The 16,274-nt window shown below is 54.7% G+C and overlaps 1 protein-coding gene across 1 annotated transcript; it reads right to left on the bottom strand.

Moving 5' to 3' along the window:
* Positions 1 to 307: 307 nt before the first annotated feature.
* Positions 308 to 14,730, bottom strand: PLAC9 (placenta associated 9). The gene is made up of 4 exons (XM_041750408.1): positions 14,586 to 14,730; positions 3,909 to 4,006; positions 1,497 to 1,629; positions 308 to 1,074 (listed from the first exon to the last, which is right to left on the bottom strand). The coding sequence occupies exons 1-4, from the start codon at positions 14,635 to 14,637 to the stop codon at positions 1,028 to 1,030; spliced, it is 330 nt and encodes a 109-aa protein (XP_041606342.1). The 5' UTR covers positions 14,638 to 14,730; the 3' UTR covers positions 308 to 1,027.
* Between the last annotated feature and the right edge of the window lie 1,544 nt (positions 14,731 to 16,274).

Here is a 16,274-nt window from a genome sequence, read left to right as displayed (position 1 = left end):
GTCTGGTGGTTCCTTAGAAACTTAAACATGGAATCCGTGTTTGACTCAGCAATTCCATCCCGAGTTATAGACCCAAGAGAAATGAAAACATGTCCCCCCAAAAACTTGTGCCTAATATTCATAGCACTATTCATAATAGCCAGAACGTGCAAACAAGCCAAATGGCCATTGACTGATGCCTGAGTAAAATGTGGCACAGCCATACGACCGACTATCACCAGCTGCAAAAGGGAATGAAGCAGTGATCGTGCTCTGACGTGGAAAACACTATGCTCAGTGGAGAAAAAAGCTTGACACAAAGGCCACATACTGTATGATTCCATTTATATGAAATGTCCAGAATAGGCAAGTCCATAGAGACAAGAATATCTGAGGGATGGTGGGAGGAGGAATGGGAAGTGACTGCTTATAGGTACGGGGTTTCTTTGGGGAATGATGAAAATGTTCTGGAATCAGCGTACAACTATGTGAAGCCACTGACTTTATGTGGTTTTAAATGGTTAAACATTTTGAAATTTATGTTGTGTGAATTATGCCTCAGTAGGGAACTGTAAAAAATTGCACACAAATTTGCACATCCATGCCCTGGGGAATCTCACTGGACCGTGGATCCTGATCAGGAGGTCTGGGTTGGGCCCAATTCTGCATTTCTGACAGGCTCCCAGGTCATGCCACTGCTGCTCATCAGTGGCCACATTTTGAGTGGGGAGGCTACTCTGAGGGCGTGTGCACCTGTCACCGTACCATCCCGGGCCTCAGCTGCCTCACCTGTGAACCAACTCCACCCTGTGTGCCCCTATAAATGAGGAGGGCAGAAGCACACCCCCCCTGGGGGTCTGCAGGTCTGCACCTGCAGGAGGCTGTAGCCTCAAGGGTGGGACTGGATGAAGAAGGGGCTGTGGCTATAGGGGTCACAGGCAGCGGATGCAGCGGGGACCAAGGGAGTAGCTCTAATTTTGCACAAAGTTGAGGAAGGCAGGCCAGGATGCAGGGTTCTGTTCTCAGAGGATGGCTGTTCCACAAGGTGTCACTTCCAGCTGCTGGGCGGCTCTGGCTCCAGTGCTCCAAAGTGATCTGAAAGGGAAGGGGCGGCTCAGGGGCGCTAAAAGTCCCCTGCCCCTCCCAGTGCCCCCCAACTCCCATGCCAGGGATCACAGAGCACAGGGAGGGAGCGGAGGCAGCCCCCCTGATGCCCATTAGAGGGTTTTGTGGTGGCGCAGGAGGGGTTCCTTGCAGGGGACCTGAAAGGAGCCCAAAAGCTTTAAGGGGGGCACATGGCCCGGGGACGAGGCAGCAGCTCCGTGTCCAGAGGGTGTGAGGTGTCCGGAGGGTGTGAAGTGGGCCCCGGGCAACCTGCACCAGCTCTTCCAGAAGCCCAACCAGGTGCCAGGCTGCAGTGCCCAGGTGGGGCTGAGCTGGGGGTGCCTGTCCCCTCCGCCCCGGCAGGCACCCATCCCCAGCCCGAGGCTGTCCCCTCTGCCAGGCCAGCGGCTTACCGTCTCCGAGGAGGTCGAGGAGGTCCGGCGTGGGGCTGAAGGGCCCCGGGGGCAGGTTCCAGGCCAGCTCCTCCAGCTGACTCAGCAAGCCTTTCACTTCGGCCTCCAGATGCTCCACCGTCTTCTCCACCGTCTGGAATGAGAGAGATGGGAGCCGGGCAGGGGCGCAGGGAGGCGGGAGGAGCGGGGAGGAGCGGGGAGGAGCGGGGAGGAAGGGGGAGCAAGGGGGAGGAAGGGGGAGGAGCGGGGAGGAAGGGGAGGAGCGGGGGGAGCGGGGAGGAAGGGCAGGAGCGGGGGGAGCGGGGAGGAAGGGGGAGAAGCAGGGAGGAGCGGGGAGGAGCGGGGAGTAAGGGGGAGGAGCAGGGAGGAGCGGGGAGGAGCGGGGAGGAAGGGGGAGAAGCAGGGAGGAGCGGGCGGGAGCGGGGAGGAAGGGGGAGGAGCGGGGAGGAGCGGGGAGGAGCGGGGAGGAACGGGGAGTAAGGGGGAGGAGCAGGGAGGAGCGGGGAGGAGCGGGGAGGAAGGGGGAGAAGCAGGGAGGAGCGGGCGGGAGCGGGGAGGAAGGGGGAGGAGCGGGGAGGAGCAGGGAGGAGCGGGGAGGAAGGGGAGGAGCGGGGAGGAGCGGGCGGGAGCGGGGAGGAAGGGGGAGGAGCGGGGAGGAGCGGGGAGGAAGGGGAGGAGCGGGGAGGAGCGGGGAGGAAGGGGAGGAGCGGGGAGGAGCAGGGAGGAGCGGGGAGTAAGGGGGAGGAGCAGGGAGGAGCGGGGAGGAGCGGGGAGGAAGGGGGAGAAGCAGGGAGGAGCGGGCGGGAGCGGGGAGGAAGGGGGAGGAGCGGGGAGGAGCAGGGAGGAGCGGGGAGGAAGGGGAGAAGCAGGGAGGAGTGGGGAGGAAGGGGAGGAGCGGGGAGGAGCAGGGAGGAGCGGGGAGTAAGGGGGAGGAGCAGGGAGGAGCGGGGAGGAGCGGGGAGGAAGGGGGAGAAGCAGGGAGGAGCGGGCGGGAGCGGGGAGGAAGGGGGAGGAGCGGGGAGGAGCAGGGAGGAGCGGGGAGGAAGGGGAGGAGCGGGGAGGAGCGGGCGGGAGCGGGGAGGAAGGGGGAGGAGCGGGGAGGAGCGGGGAGGAAGGGGGAGAAGCAGGGAGGAGCGGGGAGGAAGGGGAGGAGCGGGGAGGAGCAGGGAGGAGCGGGGAGGAGCGGGGAGAAGGGGGAGGAGCGGGGAGGAAGGGGGAGGAGCGGGGAGGAGCGGGCGGGAGCGGGGAGGAGCGGGGCGCGAGGGCAGTGCGGAGTCTCGCTTCATCGGTCACGTCCCAAGGAGCCCGCAGCGACCCAGGAGGGGAGAACTGAGCGCCAGGGGGCCTGGGGCCTCCTAGTTCAGGGCCCCTCAGTTCCCCGGGGATTCCCCACCCCCACGCCCCCTGCGAGCGCACATTCCTTTTGTCGCCCCGCCCCCTGGTGGCAGCTCCGCCAAACGACAGGCTTGGGATTTCGGACCGCTTAGGGCGGGAGGGTCCTCACTCCGTGGTGAACAACCCCATTAGCTGGGGAGACGCACAGACCCCCCTCTCCGAAAAACACTTTAATTGAAAAAAAAAATAAAGCACGTAGGATTTCCGAAGACTCCAATTGCGTTAAAATCTCATTCAAGGGCTAAAAACTAAATCTTGGGATCCCTGGGTGGCGCAGCGGTTTGGCGCCTGCCTTTGGCCCAGGGCGCGATCCTGTAGACCCAGGATCGAATCCCACGTCGGGCTCCCGGTGCATGGAGCCTGCTTCTCCCTCTGCCTGTGTCTCTGCCTCTCTGTGTGTGTGTGTGTGTGACTATCATAAATAAATAAAAATTAAAAAAATAAAAAAATAAAAAATAAATCTTCGGTCTAAAAATATCTCTATTTACTCATTAAATAACACGACCTAATATCAGCTCTAACAACTACTGTAATTTTGACATAACTGATTACGAGTGATAGGTTGACACAGTCACAGCAACTGTAAATGGGATGAAATTCTCTGTGATTTCTATTGAGAACCAAGTCACGGTACCGGTAATACTACTACGGTTGGTTGTCTGTGCTTATCAGGAACGGAAATGCTAAATTTCAGTTAAAGGTTTGTGAAAATAAAGTGCAATTTTTTCCCCACACGAGTTTACAGGCCTCAGCTTACAAACCACGGCTGTAAAACCAACCCCAGGGACTGAACGTCCACCGTGCCATTGTGCAATCACGCAGAGACCTCAGCTGAGTAGAAGCAGGGACCCGGGGAAGGCAGGGTCTGTTGAGGGCTGGTGAGGCCACAGCCGGGGGTGGGCCAGGGAGCAGGATTGCTCCCCCATCTCCCAAAGCAAGATTCTCCTGAGCCCTATGAAGCCACCAGCCTGGCAGGTGGTACTGAAGCTGCATTTCCTCCCAAGCCGCCCTGATTACCTCCTCTATGACGTCTAACCGGTCGTGGACAGCCATGTGTCTGTCACACCCTGTGTTCCAGGCTGGGTCTCCATGGGAGGGCACAAAGGGTTCGGCAGCTGTGGGAACACAAGCCTTGTCACCGTTTCCTATGACACTGGAGACCCCTGTAAAGCCCTGGGCCCCATGACATGGGTCCTGAAAACAGTCACAAAGGGAAGCCAAGGAAGGCTGAGGGTGAGTCAGGGAGTGAGGATGGGGCTGCCTGAATCACTCATCTCTAAGGCCATCATATACCCAGGTGGGCTTCTTCTGAGAGGGGCTGCCTGAACTCAGTAAGGTAAGGAAGGGAGGGACGGGTCCAGCCAGCCAGGATGTGTGTGCAAATAGAGAGGCAGAAAATGGCACGGTTCCGCGTCCAAATCCTCAGGGGGTTGGCGTGGCTGGAAAGTGCAGGGTGGATGGGAGGAGAGTGGGTCATGGAAACAAAGCCAGAGGCCCCAGTAAACAAACCATGATGCTTATTTTGGGGTTTATTTCAACAGAAGAGTCACATGGCCACATATGAATTTATTAAATCCAGAGAATGGATTGGAGGGATTTGTCTTTGAAGGCAAGGAGTCATTGCGGTAATCGGTGTAAGGAGCAACGAGGGGAGGCAGTGCAGTAGGAAGAGAGAGGATGAGGGGACACACTTTAGCGACCGCATTGACACTGGTGACTAAGTAGTAATACCAGACACCTAATGAGTACTTACTCTGTACCACATAGTACACTAAAAATGTGTGAACTCCATCAGTCTTTACGGCAACCTATTTATTATCCCCCGGTGGATGCACACAAGGGTGAAATGCTATGTCCAGTGTCACACGGCAAGTACGTGGAGGACCTGAGGTCCATCCTGTTCGGGTCTTGCTTCATCACTTTTCTCCTCCTTGGTTCTTCCGGCACCCTGAGACCTCACACCAGAAGCCTCAGAGGCCTGCTTCTGAGCTCAGGTTTCAGGGTTGGTGACCCCAAGACGCCCAGGGAGTGTCAGAGTTGGCTGGAACCTTGGAGGACCCTGACACTCAGGAGAAAGGCTACTGTCCCCAAAATGAAGCGCAGCAAGGAGCTTCCCTGAGGATGGCCGCAAGCAGCAGTCTAGCGAGGTGAGGACTAAGAGCAGCAGCAAGGTCACGGCTACCTTCCACCCTGGCTCTGTCCACCGAGCAGTGGAGGCAAAGCGAGGCCTAGAGGCTGTGGGACGAGGGAGGGAAGCGCAGTCGAGAGGTAGAAACGTGGAGCCTGGGGAAGCTTTTCCTGAAGCGTGGCTGTGGAGGAAGGGACAGCAGATCACACGGTCTACAGGATGTTTCTTGCTGTTTCTGTTCTTTTAAGTTGAAGAAACAACAACCCTGATAACCAGCCTGCGGGTCAGGAGAGCCCAGAGGACAGGCTTGGGACCCAGCGGTGGAGAGGGCCACAGACGGTGCTCCAGGGAGGACGGGGCCCAGCAGAAGTGGGCAAGGTAGACCTGGACCCGAGGGCCAAGAAGCGGGGTGGGTTCTCACCTACGGGCCTCTACACACTTGGTAAGGTAAGAGGGGAATCATTGGCCAGTAAGAGGACCAATAAATTCGGAGAAACGGAGGGAAGGAAGGGACCGGAGGGCTTGGTAAGATGATGGAGTGGCAGAAGGAATGAGTGGTGACAGACATTGCAGTTTCCACTCAGAGAGGGGGAGCGGCTTCCTAGTGACAATATCAAGGCCGTGGCCATGGCCGTGGGCATCCGAGGCAGGGTGGGGGCAGGAGTCACTGGACTTGATCTATCTCAGTGCACCACTGTCGTACTGGTAAGGCCCTGGTGTTGGCAGGGCTGCTGGGGGGGCTTACAGAGTCGCCCAGAAGGCTGGCAGGTCTCGAGGCGAGGACGGACATGGTGAGCCATTCTGCTGGTGATGAATGACCTGCCCAAGGTCACAAGGTGAGCAAATGACTAGACCCCGAGCACCCTGGCCCTCTCCTGCCCCGCCGCAGCGAGCTGGCCCTCCAGAGCTCTCCAGAGGCTCCCCCCACCCTCCCCGCCCTCGTGTCCTGAGATGTTCCTGTTCTAACTCCAACTGGATCCCAGCTCTTCCACTGAGGGGCGAGAACCAAGAGCAGAGAAAAAACATCCTTCCACTAAGCACCTTATATGGAAAGTAATTTGTTTCTATATTCTCCTTTTCATTATTTCCCACCACTGAATTTAAGAAAGCCTCTTCAAAAGACAGTGGTCTTGAGGCACCCGGGGGGCTCAGCGGTTGAGCATCTGCCTTCGGCTCAGGGCGCGACCCCAGGGTCCCGGGATCGAGTCCTGCATCAGGTTCCCCGCAGGGAGCCTGCTTCTCCCTCTGCCTGTGTCTCTGCTTCTCTGTGTGTCTCTAATGAATAAATAAATAAAATCTTAATAAAAAAAAAAAAAGACAGTGGTCTTGCTGACTTTGGAGAGGGGGCGGACACTACAATGGTACTTTGGTTATTTCTTCCTCTATGCACCGCTGGAGTGAGTATTGATATTTTTAAAGGGAGTCTTCCAGAGATCCGTACTGAAATATTTGGCGATGAAATGCTATATGATGTCTTGGATTCACTTCAAAGTAATCCAGGCCTGGGAATGGGGGGAGGCCCGGGTGGCCCAACGAGATGGGCCAGGATGGACAATTGTTGAAGTTGAGCGACGGGGACGTGGGAGTTCATTCTACTCCTCTCTCTGCTCTTGGTTTGAAATTTTCCATAATAAAAACCAGTTGTCTGAGGGGACTGTTAGCAAAAAGCGGAAGCCATCGTGGGCTGTCTGAGTGGAGGGGAAGTGTTCAGGGGGAGGAAGCGGGTAGCCCGAGGGACCCCACCTGGAGGCTTGTGCTCTGTTCTGGGCCCTTGATGGGCAGAGGCAGGTCTAGAGGGTGAAGGGCTGAAAGAACTGGGGAGCTCAGCCGAGAGAGGAAGGACGTCCTGGGGGCAAGAAGGGCTGCTCTCACCCACAGGGAGGGCTGTCCCGGGAGAGGGGGGCTGTCAGGGTGGGTCAGTGTCCACACCCCCCTCTGCAGGCTCCGCTCACGGGCCTCTGGCCACATCCCTCCCCCAGCGGCCCGCCCCCTCCCAGACCCAGCCGGGGCCAGGGGGGCGGTCTGACCCGGCTGGCCAAGTGTGAGGACCCGCCAGCCCTGTAAGTCATGAACAACACGAACCTGCTCCCCTCCGTTGGCCTAAAACATCCTGTTTTGTACATGTCTGCAATGAGGTCGGACTTGGCTCTAGAACCCCTCCGGGGAAAAGGGTTGGCCGAGGTCGCTCTCCACATCACACAGCACTAATGCCTCACATCTGGACAGAACTGCGTCCTGGACTCCTCTGCACAAGTGTCCGTGAGCTCATCCAGGCCTCCCCGCGAGCTCAGCTGAGGGAAGCCAGGGCGGGGCCCTCACTCCCAGAATGACCTCACTGGGAACACACTGGGGACCCCTGTTCTCACCCTGCTCGGCCACGAACTGGCATAGGCCCATTTCCCACGGGAAACTTGCCTCTCCTCCCCGAGCCTCTGCGGCCTCCCTGCTAACCCGGGGTGGGGAGGCCTGAGGCACTGCCCCCCGCCCCGCGCCTCCTCCCCGTAGTTCATGCCGATCTGTCTTCCAGAGCCTGCTTCTCGAGAGGCCTCCTAAATTAGCTACAAAGACAGAACTGGTGTGAGGCAAGGACAAGTTGCTTCTTGGACCCGAAACTCCAGCAAGGCAGGAGGAGTTGGGTGTCTCCCATTCTCTTTGAGCTTCCTCGTCGTGGGAAGGGGCTTGGGGTAATGCCTGCTTCACGGGGTTGTTGGGACGCTCAAGAGTGGGGAAGGATGCAGGGCTGCCATGATCGTGCTGGAGGAGCCAAGGCTGTGGTTCCTCCGCTCCCGCCCTCCTTGCCCCGGCCAGTTGGGAAATGGACCTTCTTGGATGCCGGCTTGTTTTCCCTGGCCTGGCTCCCACTCAGGGCCTATGTGCATCCTGGAGGGAGGCCATGGGTGGAACGCAGCGCTCTGGTGAGAGAAGGCTGCGGTGGAGGCCAGGGGCCCAGCAGAGGTGCCGGGCTCACTTCTCCAGTTAAAGGGACATGGCCACCGGGGCCCCATCCAAAGAAGCAGGAAGTATGGCCCTCGTCCATACAGGCAGAGGAGTCCTTTTGTATCCGGGACTTGAACACTAAGAAAGCATGCCCAACTCAAATGATTTCTGTGATGACCCATCAGAGGTGCCCCTGGAACTCGCTGTGTGTGCCTTCTGCATCATCAAAGACATACTCCGCTTTGACCAGTCATATTTGTCACTTAGGGGTTAACTGCATTTGACCACATTCAATATAATAGAATAATAAAATTTACCACATTCAATATTGGTTTGAAAATTTGTGGATTCATTTAAAACCATCAGTGGTTTTTCAACTTTTTTTTTTTTTTAAAGCAGAATACTATTTTCAAACAATTACATGAAGAACTCCAATATGTGGAACTGCTCTGGCTGAACCAGGAGAGAGAACCTAGAGCCCCCGCCCCCCAAAACAGCTCAGATTCTGAGGTACACCTTGGTTTCATTTTGGGAGAGACACATCCTCCTATCTTCCTTGGTCTCTGGTCATTTTCCAGATGGGAATCTAAGTCTTGCTGATCACTCCGAGGGTGTATTGGTGTCATTCCAGTACATTTGGTATCTGATTATGCCAGGTAAGGCTACTATAACAACGGGTCCCCTCAACTTCACATGATTTTTTCACATGATTTTTTTTTTCTCATCCATGCATTCAGAAGTAGACTGCAAAAGCCTGCAAGGTGGAGAAGGTCTAAGAAGCCATCCAGGACAAACCTCTGTGCACGCGCTGTTGGAAGCACACAAGGTTGGATGTCAGAGAAGCAGTCCCACCTCCGAGGCTCTTTGCATCTGCCCTGCCAGGTCTACTTTGTAGGATTGCAGTGTTGATTTAAAGGGACTCGTGCACTTGATGATGACTTGGAAGTGCCACGTAATGTGCAAACGCCATGTAGGGCATCTACCAGGGGAGCTGAAGGCCGAGCAAGGCAGGGAGTGCTCCCCAGGGCTCCACCTCTCCACATGGAGCCAATGCTCTGCTGGATCACTTCAACCAATTCTCAGGATGGAGAGGCATCTATTCTAGCAATAAACCTATACAAGGGCCCATGAGATGTTTGGGAGAGGCTTCTCCCACAGGGACTCGGAGGCACAGTGATGACCCAGCTCTCTGCCCTCTTATAAGCCAACCCCACTGGTTTCTTCACCTTTACAACAGGCATAACCATACTTCATATTCAAAGCTACCGTGGATTTTGTGATTGCTCATTATTCACCAAGCTTTCTGTTGAGTGCTTACGTACATCATCTCATTTGACTCTTTTAAGAGCTCAGTACTCTTATATCCCTTTTTTACAGATTAGAAAACCAACGACTGGGCAGCCTGGGTGGCTCAGCGGTTTAACGCCATCTTCAGTCCAGGGCCTGATCCTGGAGACCTAGGATCGAGTCCCATGTTGGGCTCCCTGTGTGGAGCCTGCTTCTCTTTCTGCTTCTCTCTCTGCCTCTCTCTCTCTCAAATAAATAATTTTTTTCTTTTTTTAAAAAGAGAGAAAACCAACTACCAAAGAGACTGAGTAACATGCTCAATATTACACAGCTTGTAGGTGGTAGGGACGGGACTGAATCCTACCAGCCTGACAGGGTCTACACTGGGCACTGGCAGTCATGTGACCTTGTGTAAGTTAAAGGCCTCCCAACTTGGGGTCTCAGCTGCATCCTTTGTAAAAGGGAACAGAGAGAAACTTGGCCTGTCTGACTCCACATTGCTTCAATTTCCCTAGCTGCTGTGATCTATAGCTTAGAAACATTTGCTTAGCCAAGCACATAGACATGTTAATCACTAAAGGAACTTTGTTTACAACCAAGATTTACAATAACTGCTTTCTTACCTGAAAGCTACCCCACTGGAGGAGGTACAGAGGTATGTACAGAGATAACTATGCTATGTTTAAGGTCTACGGGAACGACATGACCAGCTTCCTACACACAAAGATCAACTGACCAAAGACAAAGAAGGTACACAACCTCTTCCTTTTTCTAAAGATTTATTTATTTTAGATGGGGGGGGAGGGGCAGAAGGAGAAGGAGAGAGAATCTCAAGCCGGTTCTGCACTCAGTGCAGAACGTGTCTTGGGGCTGGACCCCAGGACCCCAAGATCACGACCTGAGCTGAAATCAATACTCAGACACTTAACCCACAGAGCCCCCCAGGGGCCCTCAAATGAGCTTTTTCAATGTCTACAAATATCATTTACCTTTTGACTCCAACCCCTCCCACTTCTCCTCTTGCTAACATCAAAGAAGCTCAACTCTCACGCTCACGCTCGGAGTGGTGGCTCTCTGGGACAATAGTCCACCAACTCCTCAGTTTGCTGGCTTTCCAAATAAAGTCGCTTTCATACCCCAACATCTTACTTCTCAACTTACTGGCCCATTGTTCACCAAGCAACCAAACTTGGACACAGTTACAAAATGAGGGGTTGGACAGGTATAGGGCAAAGGGGACCTGTTCACATACATGACACCCTGGCATTTGTCTTGGGGCCCCATAAGAGCCCAAAGGTGTCCTCGGATTGAACTATCTTTAATTGTTCACTCCCACAATATCCATTTTTGTAAAAAGAAATGCCATGATCCTCACAACAGCCCTTCGGCATCTTCCTCTTTTACTTGAAGAAGAAAGCAGAATCCCAGTGGAAGACAGATGGCCACAGGGATGTGGAGCAGTGGTGGACAGGGAGAGCATGCCCAGAGGGCCCTAAGGCAGGGGTGACAATTGGTAAAAGAACCAGGCTCTGGGACTTCAGATCCCTCTGATAGGAAAACAGGAAAGGAACTCATCAGAAACCTTAATTTTTAAAAAGGGCTCTATAAGTATCACAAGCAGTTTGCTTCCATCAATATATAAAGAGCTTTTACAGATCAATATAAAAAACCCCAGTACCACAATTAGAAAGTCTGAGACAACTGACAAGAATTAGCAGACATGACCAATATGGATTTAAAAAAAAAGTCCAACCTCAGTAGTAATCAAAGAGATGCAAATTAAAGCAACAAACCATCTTAACATATTCTTGCATAACAGCAAACATTTCTAGATCTAACTACCAGTTTTTATAGACAATACAAGGGAGAGAACATTTGGATGACTTCTGGTGGATGCAATCAGCTGAAATCTAAATGTGGAGAACTTTATAGGACAAATAATCCAGTTGCTTCCACAAATACATTTTAAGGAAAAGGAGGGAAAAGACCTTATATATTAAAAGAGGGCAGCCCGGGTGGCTCAGCAGTTTAGCGCTGCCTTCAGTCCAGGGCCTGATCCTGGAGACCTGGGATCAAGTTCCACGTCAGGCTCCCTGCATGGAGCCTGCTTCTCCCTCTGCCTGTGTCGCTGCCTCTCTCTCTCTCTCTCTCTCTCTCTCTCTCTATGTTTCTCATGAATAAATAAAATATTTAAAAAATTAAAAAGTTTCCAAGATCTATAAAGAACTTATTAAACTCAACAGCAAAGAAACAAACAATCCAATCATGAAATGGGAGAAAGACATGAACAGAAATCTCACAGAGGAAGACATGGACATGGACATGGCCAACATGCACATGAGAAAATGCTCTGCATCACTTGCCATCAGGGAAATACAAATCAAAACCACAATGAGATACCACCTCACACCAGTGAGAATGGGGGAAATTAACAAGGCAGGAAACCACAAATGTTGGAGAGGATGCGGAGAAAAGGGAGCCCTCCTGCACTGTTGGTGGGAATGTGAACTGGTGCAGCCACTCTGGAAAACTGTGTGGAGGTTCCTCAAAGAGTTAAAAATAGACCTGCCCTACGACCCAGCAATTGCACTGTTGGGGATTTACCCCAAAGATTCAGATGCAATGAAACGCCGGACACCTGCACCCCGATGTTTCTAGCAGCAATGGCCACAATAGCCAAACTGTGGAAGGAGCCTCGGTGTCCATCGAAAGATGAATGGATAAAGAAGATGTGGTTTATGTATACAATGGAATATTCCTCAGCCACTAGAAACGACAAATACCCACCATTTGCTTCAATGTGGATGGAACTGGAGGGTATTATGCTGAGTGAAGTAAGTCAATCGGAGAAGGACAAACATTGTGTGTTCTCATCCATTTGGGGAATATAGATAATAGTGAAAGGGAATAGAAGGGAAGGGAGAAGAAATGGGTGGAAATATCAGAAAGGGAGACAGAACATAAAGACTCCTAACTCTGGGAAATGAACTAGGGGTGGTGGAAGGGGAGGAGGGCGGGGGGTGGGGGTGAATGGGTGACCGGCACTGAGGGCAGCACTTGACGGGATGAGCACTGGGTGTTATTCTGTATGTTGGCAAATTGAACACCAATAAAAAATAAATTTATTATTAAAAAAATAATAATAAATAAAAATAAATAAAAAATAAAAAATAAAAAACAAAACAAAATAAAATAAATGTAACTGACCTATCAGCCAAAAGCAATGTGTGTACATTATTTGATAAAACAAAAGCAAATGTAACAACATGACACAATTAGGGGCATTTAAACACTGACTGCATATTTGATAATATTAAGAAATTATCATCTGGGGCGCCTGGGTGGCTCAGCCAATTGGGCGATAGGCTCTTGCTCCGTTCAGGTTGTGGTCTTGGGGTCGTGGGACCAAGTCCCCGCATCCGGCTCTGTGCTAAGCAGGGAGTCTGCTTAAGATTCTCTCTCCCTCTCCCTCCGCCCCTCCCCCTTCTCTTGCCCTCTGTCTTTCTCTGTCTCAGATAAATAAATAAATCTTTTTAAAAAGAACTTATTTCCCGTTTTTAGGGTATGATAATGGTATTGCAGTTATGTTTATTCAAAAATTACTTCTCTTTGGGTTGCCTGGCTGGTTCTTCATCTTGGGGTCATGAGTTCAAGCCTCACATTGGGTATACAGATTACTTAAATAAACTGAACTTAAAAAAAAAAGATGACTCATCTTTTAGAGATACTTAAGGAAATATTTATGGATAAAAATATATGACGCTTGGAATTTCCTTTTAAATTATTGGAGGGAAAGGAGAGAATGGGTGACAAAGGAAACACGAGCGGCCGAGGAACGGTATAGCTGAAGCAGGACGGTAGGTACACGGGGTGCACTGTGCTGTTCTGTCTTTATATCCAGGAGATTTCATAATCAAAAGTTAAGGAAAACAATGGTAATTTGCCTGAAGTCTGAAAGATCTTACACAAACATATGTGAACTCGGAGAGATTACATCAATACGTTTATGCTTTCCCCCTTTTAAAAAAATCTGTAGCAATAGCGTGCATAATCAGAAAGGATGTTTAAAAAGGGTTTTAAATCAAAGTATATATATGGGTCATGACTAAAAGGGCCACCGTCAGCCACGTGTGGGTGGCAGCCAGCTCCTCCCTCCCCCTGGGGGAGCACAGCCTCGGCTTTGTGCCCTCAGCTCCAGGAGGTGGGGACTCGGGAGGAGGGCCAAGGGGAGGAAGGGGGAAAGAAGGACTTGCTCCATGGGCTGTGTGCTGAGCCTAGTCCCCGCCACTCTTCACACGGCCTGTGGGGAGGCAGTTGTGGGCCTTCCGGAATTAAGAGGTGGGGAAACTGAGGCTCAGAGAGATCAGGGGACGAGAAAGGGAGCCTGCATGTGCTGAATGCCGCGCTGGGCGCTTCTCTCCATCTCTGCAGCCAGCTCTGCAGGGTGGGCATCAGGGCATCATTTCCCCCAACTTACAGAGAGGGAAACACCGTCCCCAGGGGGAAGGCAACTCACCCAAGAAACTCAACCCGGGGCTGCGCAGGATCAGCACTGGCCTCCACCCTGCCCCTGGGTGCTCATTCCCGCAGCTGGCTGTGCCCCAGCAGGGACCGGGGCGGGAGGCTTCCGTCTTAGCGCAGGGCCCTTCACCTGTGGGACTCCCACCCTCTGGCTCCGGGCTGATGGGTGAGCACCTGGGGGCAGGGCCGGCCGAGGGGGCAGGAGGCCGGATGCCCGAGGCGCGGAGCCTGGGAGGTGGGGCGAGCACCCGCGCGCCCCGGAGTCCGCAGCCGCCCCACGCGAGCCCCACCCGCGGAGGGGCAGCACCGACACTGCCGTCGGGGAGCGCGAGGCCGGGTCCCCAGTGCGTGCAGCGCCCCGAGGGCCCCTCCCGCCCGCCCCCAAGGCCTCCAGCTTCCCCGCTCCACCCCAGGCAGCTCGGACCCTCAGGGAAGATCTCCGGGAGCAGGGACCCCGGCCTCCCCCCTCACCCAGACCGCAGCGCCCTGGGGCGCCAGACGGCAGGTGAAGCCGTGGCCTTAGTGCCGGCCGCGCTGGGCGCGACCCGGGTCACCGGTGACGCACGGCCCGTCACCCCAGGCTCGGGCGCCTCCGCAGGCCCTCGGCGGCAGCTGGGGGTGCGGCGGGACGTGCGCCCACCCTGCCCCCTGCGCCTCGGTCCCCGCCGTCCCCCGGGCGTCGGCTCTCCGCGCCCTTCCTGCACCCTTGGTCGCTCTCAGCAACGCTCCGTGCGTGCGCCCTCGGCGGCCTGCCCCCGCCCTCCTCCTCCAGCCCTGCGCCCCCCGGCCCCCCGGCCCCCGACCCCCCGGGCCCCACTCACCCGCGGCGCGCAGCAGGGCCAGGCCGGCCAGCGCGCAGAGCAGGGGCCGCATGCTGCGGGCGGGAGCGCAGCGCGCGTCTGCCCCGGGCCGCGCCCCCGGCCGCCCCCGCCCCCGCCCCCGCCCCCGCAGGAAATGCTCCGCCCGCGCCGAGATTCCTGGGCGGCTCCGGGCTCCGCGGCCCGCGCGACTCGCCCCCTCGGAGACCCCCCCGGGAGGAGACGGGGGCGGGCAGGGCTGGGCCCCGGGCCCCCACCCCGCTCCCGGGCGCAGGCCTTCCAGGAGCCGCACCCCGCGGACCCGCACCTGCGCCCCGAGCGCGCGGAGGGTGAGCCCCCCCGCGTCCACCCGCGCCCCAGGCCCACGCGGCCTCCTCTGCCTTTTACAGACGCTCCGTGTGCTGCGAACGGGGTCGCGGCATTGGTAAAAAAGAAAAAAAAAAGGTACTTCTGCAAAACTCAAGGTAAAATCGTGGCTTTCCACGTAGATGGAAAATGAGCATGTGCTGGAGATTTTCTTTAACTCGCTCTTACGAGGGAACCGGTGAAGAGTGACAACCGGTGCGAAGAACAGACGCGCATCCATCCGGAGTGTTGGCAAGAACGCGCAGGCGGAGGCGGAGGCGGAGGCGGCTTCTCCCACGCTCGAGGGGAGAAGGCCTGAACCTCCAACAGGAGGGATTATTTGCGTATCTGCAGACAGGAGCTGTTTCGCATCGCTCTCTCCAATTTAGACTTGCAAAATGGCTTGAGGGCAAGGCAAGACGCAGAGCCCTACTAGCCTCAGAATCAGAATCACGGTGCTCAGCACACACTGCAGCTCTGTACTCGATGGTGCTGGATAATCCCCGCAGGAGGGAGGAGGGAGGAGGGAAGGAATTCTCAGCCTCACCTGCGTCTGCCTCCGTCTGCCTCCAGGAGTTCATGTTCCAGGAACCACCACAAGATTAATGAACCGCAGCTCAGCTCCCACCGGTGCACTTCTACAGATACAACCTCTGATCTCCGCTGCACCCCCATGGGGAGCACCCCTTCACATCCCTTCTGCGGATCAAGACTGAAGCTCAGAGATGCTAAGCACCTTGCCCACAGCCACGTGGCAGGTAAATGCAGGGTCAGGATTCGAATCCAGTTTTACCACCCGCAGGCCAGCCTTGAAGTAAGGATAGACTTACACGCTGCCCCGAGAGCCAGGTTTCTTTCTCCATCTAAGCAAACCCAGAATAAGAGGTGGGTGAGTTTTTCAGTGAACTTCCAATCTTCACCTCCCCTCCAGTTTAGAACAGAGTAGTCGAACAGACACCCACCCAAAAAGTACAAAAAAAAAAAAGAAAAGAAAAGAAAAGAAAAGAACCGTGACGTTTAGTGAAAACAAAAATCGAAAGCTACAGCCCTACAATCTACGCTGTGGAGCTCTGAGTGCCTGGCCTGGCTGTACTAGTCCACCAGGCGTCCCTCCCTGGGGTTCACTGGAGCCCTCGGGGTAGGGGCCACCACTCTGCCTTCTCGGTTCCCCCCTGTGGCCGTGTGGTTGTCCTCTACAGCCACCACCCTACCTGGGGACCCTCACTTGGTCACTTCCTCCTCCAGGTAACAGCCACAGGCACAGAAATTCCTGTTCTGAGTCAGCAGATCTGGGACAGAGACTTGGATCTAAAGCTCTCCTGGGGACTAGGATGCCCAGAGGAGCTG

Source organism: Vulpes lagopus, chromosome 3 (genome assembly GCF_018345385.1).
Source record: "Vulpes lagopus strain Blue_001 chromosome 3, ASM1834538v1, whole genome shotgun sequence".
NCBI classification, from domain to species: domain Eukaryota; kingdom Metazoa; phylum Chordata; class Mammalia; order Carnivora; family Canidae; genus Vulpes; species Vulpes lagopus.
Note: the sequence above shows the minus strand (reverse complement) of the source record. Positions and strands in the feature narration are given on the sequence as shown.